This window comes from Pelophylax lessonae (genome assembly GCF_965119305.1).
Source record: "Pelophylax lessonae genome assembly, chromosome: 7".
NCBI classification, from domain to species: Eukaryota; Metazoa; Chordata; class Amphibia; order Anura; family Ranidae; genus Pelophylax; species Pelophylax lessonae.
In genome coordinates, this window is record NC_138774.1 from 272657812 (window position 1) to 272661014 (window position 3203).

The window sequence follows — 3203 nt, forward strand, 5'->3', positions numbered from 1 at the left end:
GGCTCCCGGGGAGACCAGATATAGTGACTGCAGGCTCCTGGGGAGACCAGATATAGTGAATGCAGGCTCCTGGGGAGACCAGATATAGTGAATGCAGGCTCCTGGGGAGACCAGATATAGTGAATGCAGGCTCCTGGGGAGACCAGATATAGTGACTGCAGGCTCCTGGGGAGACCAGATATAGTGACTGCAGGCTCCTGGGGAGACCAGATATAGTGAATGCAGGCTCCTGGGGAGACCAGATATAGTGACTGCAGGCTCCTGGGGAGACCAGATATAGTGAATGCAGGCTCCTGAGGAGACCAGATATAGTGACTGCAGGCTCCTGGGGAGACCAGATATAGTGAATGCAGAGTCCTGGGTTTAGTAACACTTTAAGGGACAGATTTTAACAAGTAATAGAAAGAGCATGGTGAGGGTTTACTGTTCCTTTAGGGGAAGGGAAAGCCTTTCTAAGTTTCTGAATACTGAAGACATATCAGAGTTTTCCTATTTTTGTATCAATTGTCATTGTTCTCAAATGAATGCTAAATGTTTGTGTTTTTTTTTTTTTCAGATTGATCCGTGATCAGTTATTAGAGGGAGACTTTACAGTAAACATGAGGCTGCTTCAGGTGGGCATAACAAAGATAAGAAAAGGATAGAGAAAGTGCTGTATCTTATTTTTTTAACACTCCCTCTGTACTACACAATAATGCCCTTTCTTCCCCCCTCTCTCTCTCTCTCTCTCTCTCTCTCTCTCTCTCTCTCTCCCCCCCCCCTCTCTCTCTCCCCCCCCCCCTCTCTCTCTCCCCCCCTCTCTCTTCCCCCCCCCCCCTCTCTCTCTCTCTCTCTCTCTTTCTTCTCCTTTCTTTCTCTTCCCCCTTCTCTCTCTCTCTTTCTTCCACCTTCTCTCCCCCCCTCTCCTCTCTCTCTTCCCCCCCTCTCCTCTCTCTCTTCCCCCCCCCTCTCCTCTCTCTCTTCCCCCCCCTCTCCTCTCTCTCTTCCCCCCCCTCTCCTCTCTCTCTTCTTCCCCCTCTCCTCTTTCTCTTCCCCCCTCTCCTCTTTCTCTTCCCCCCTCTCCTCTTTCTCTTCCCCCCTCTCCTCTTTCTCTTCCCCCCTCTCCTCTCTCTCTTCCCCCTCCCCCCTCTCTCTCTTCCCCTCCCTCTTTTGTTACTTTTACTTTCTTTTGTTCTTTCTCTCTCTCTCGCACTCTTTTTCTTCTCTCTTTTTCTCTGTCAGTTCTTTCTCATGATAATGATGACTCTATGTGAAAAATGATTGTTTATCATTTATTGATGGACGCAGTTCTCTCTGATTAATATCAGTAGGGTTATGCTGCCCCCTACAGGAGTAGGACACTAGGCAGAAAAAGTTCTGGCTACGCCTATGGGCAGTCCCGGAGGGTACACCCTCTCTCTTCCTGCTATAGGATGTCAGTTTTAATATGTCTAGTAGAAGTAAGGACCTAGTTCCTTTCTGGGATCTCTGGTCCTGGCATAAAAGTGTTTTTGCGATCTGTACTCCCTAGTGTAGTCTGCACTGGGAACAGTGTTTGTGTTCACACCTTTACCACGTTTTATAAGGTGGATGTGCTGGCATCTGCCACTTTTTGGCCGCAAGGTTTTTTGCTGGCTGCTGTTTGGAGGGCTTTTGGCCTTCCTTGAGGGTGTTTACTGTTTGTTTTCAGGTGGGCCTCATCTTTTGTTCTGATGAGTCCCATGTTGCCTGGTCGGCTATGTTTAGCCTTGGGGACTTCTTTCTTTTCTGCTGTTCCCACCCCTCATTTTATGGCACTGCTTTGGGACGTCCCTACTGATATGAGATGGAGAGAACTGCGTCTGTCAATGAACGATAGAGAAAACTGGATTTTTGACTTACCGTAAAAAGTCCTTTTCACTTTTCATTGACGGACGCAGTACCCGCCCCTTTATTTTGAATTGGGTTGGTGTTACTTTTCTGACAATGCTTTGATACAAAACTGACATCCTATGCAGGAAGAGAGAGGATGTACCCTCCGGGACTGCCCATAGGCGTAGCCAGAACTTTTTCCTGACTAGTGTCCTACTCCTCTAGGGGGCAGTATAACCCTATAGAGAGAACTCTATCTGTCAATGAACTTAAGAAAAGGATTTTACGGTAAGTAAAAAATCCACTTTTTGTTAAAAGTCCCAGAGAATGCAATGAAGATAACTACTAAACCTCCACCCTGACCTTTTAGTACACTTTTTGTTTTCCTCTCTGCAGGATTACCCTCTGTCTGATGGAGATGTGTTGCCTATCTTGAAAAAAGCCAAGGAGCTGCAGGATTCCAAATGAGTGTATGCACAGGCCAGTTTTCCTTTATGGCTGACCATGACTTTGCAATAGGGTGACCTGGACACTTCCCTCCATCAGGCTCACGGGATCACCGAAGCAGTTACCACTGATTCGAGTTTGTCTGAGGACAGGTCAGCTACCTTCTACATGTGTTACATGGACAGACATATTTGGTGAAGTGTTACCATGTTAAGCATGCCTCGTACACTCCTAATTGAAGGATTATTCTACAGGCATATGGCCGGGACTTGCCGTGCTCTCCCACGTGCCTCTGCTCTGGCCTTCATGACCAGCCAATGCACTAGACACATTTCTGGCCTTGGAGGGGCTTTGTGATTAAACCTGTTCAGAACCTTGAAGTGCTCATCAATGTATGCCACGTGCTAGATCACTAATGAGAATTGTAGCACACAATTGTTTAAGGGAAAGGCCATAGTGCATGAAAGCTGCCTCATCGCTCCGGCCCTTGGGCCTAAGCCACTAAGTGTTTCTTTGTTTCAATTCCATGTTACATTTCATAAGAGAAACAAATTGATTTTATTTTGATTGTGTATTGCCTAGTTATTTTTATGTGTTTTATCACTTTTTCTCTTATCTCGTATCAACTGAAAGCCTTGTAAAATTCTTTTGCAGAATCGGGCAATGTAGGGTGTAGTTGAAGTATGACCCCCTGGTGTTGATAGCCTGGCCAATACCCGGCTATAAATGGCATGTGGCCACACGTGGTGTAGAAATGGTTTCCTGGAGAAGTGTTTACTGGACCTTCCCAGAATCTGTCACCTTAAATCAGGGGTGTCAAGCTCCATTTCATCGTGGGCCGCATCAGCATTATGGTTTCCCTCAAAGGGCCAGTTATATCTGTAGGATTAGATGTCCAGAGCACCCCATGTCCTGGGGGGGGGGGG

General features: G+C 46.8%; 1 protein-coding gene across 1 annotated transcript in view; it reads left to right on the forward strand.

The window, feature by feature from the left end:
* The window catches only part of TBC1D13 (TBC1 domain family member 13), a 57363-nt gene extending 54523 nt beyond the window's left edge, over positions 1–2840 (forward strand). Inside the window, exons 11-12 of the mRNA XM_082263935.1 lie at positions 557–614; positions 2227–2840. Coding sequence (XP_082120061.1) covers positions 557–614; positions 2227–2298 — 130 coding nt within the window. The 3' untranslated portion in view covers positions 2299–2840. The remainder of the gene's footprint in view (positions 1–556; positions 615–2226) is intronic.
* Positions 2841–3203: the final 363 nt, after the last annotated feature.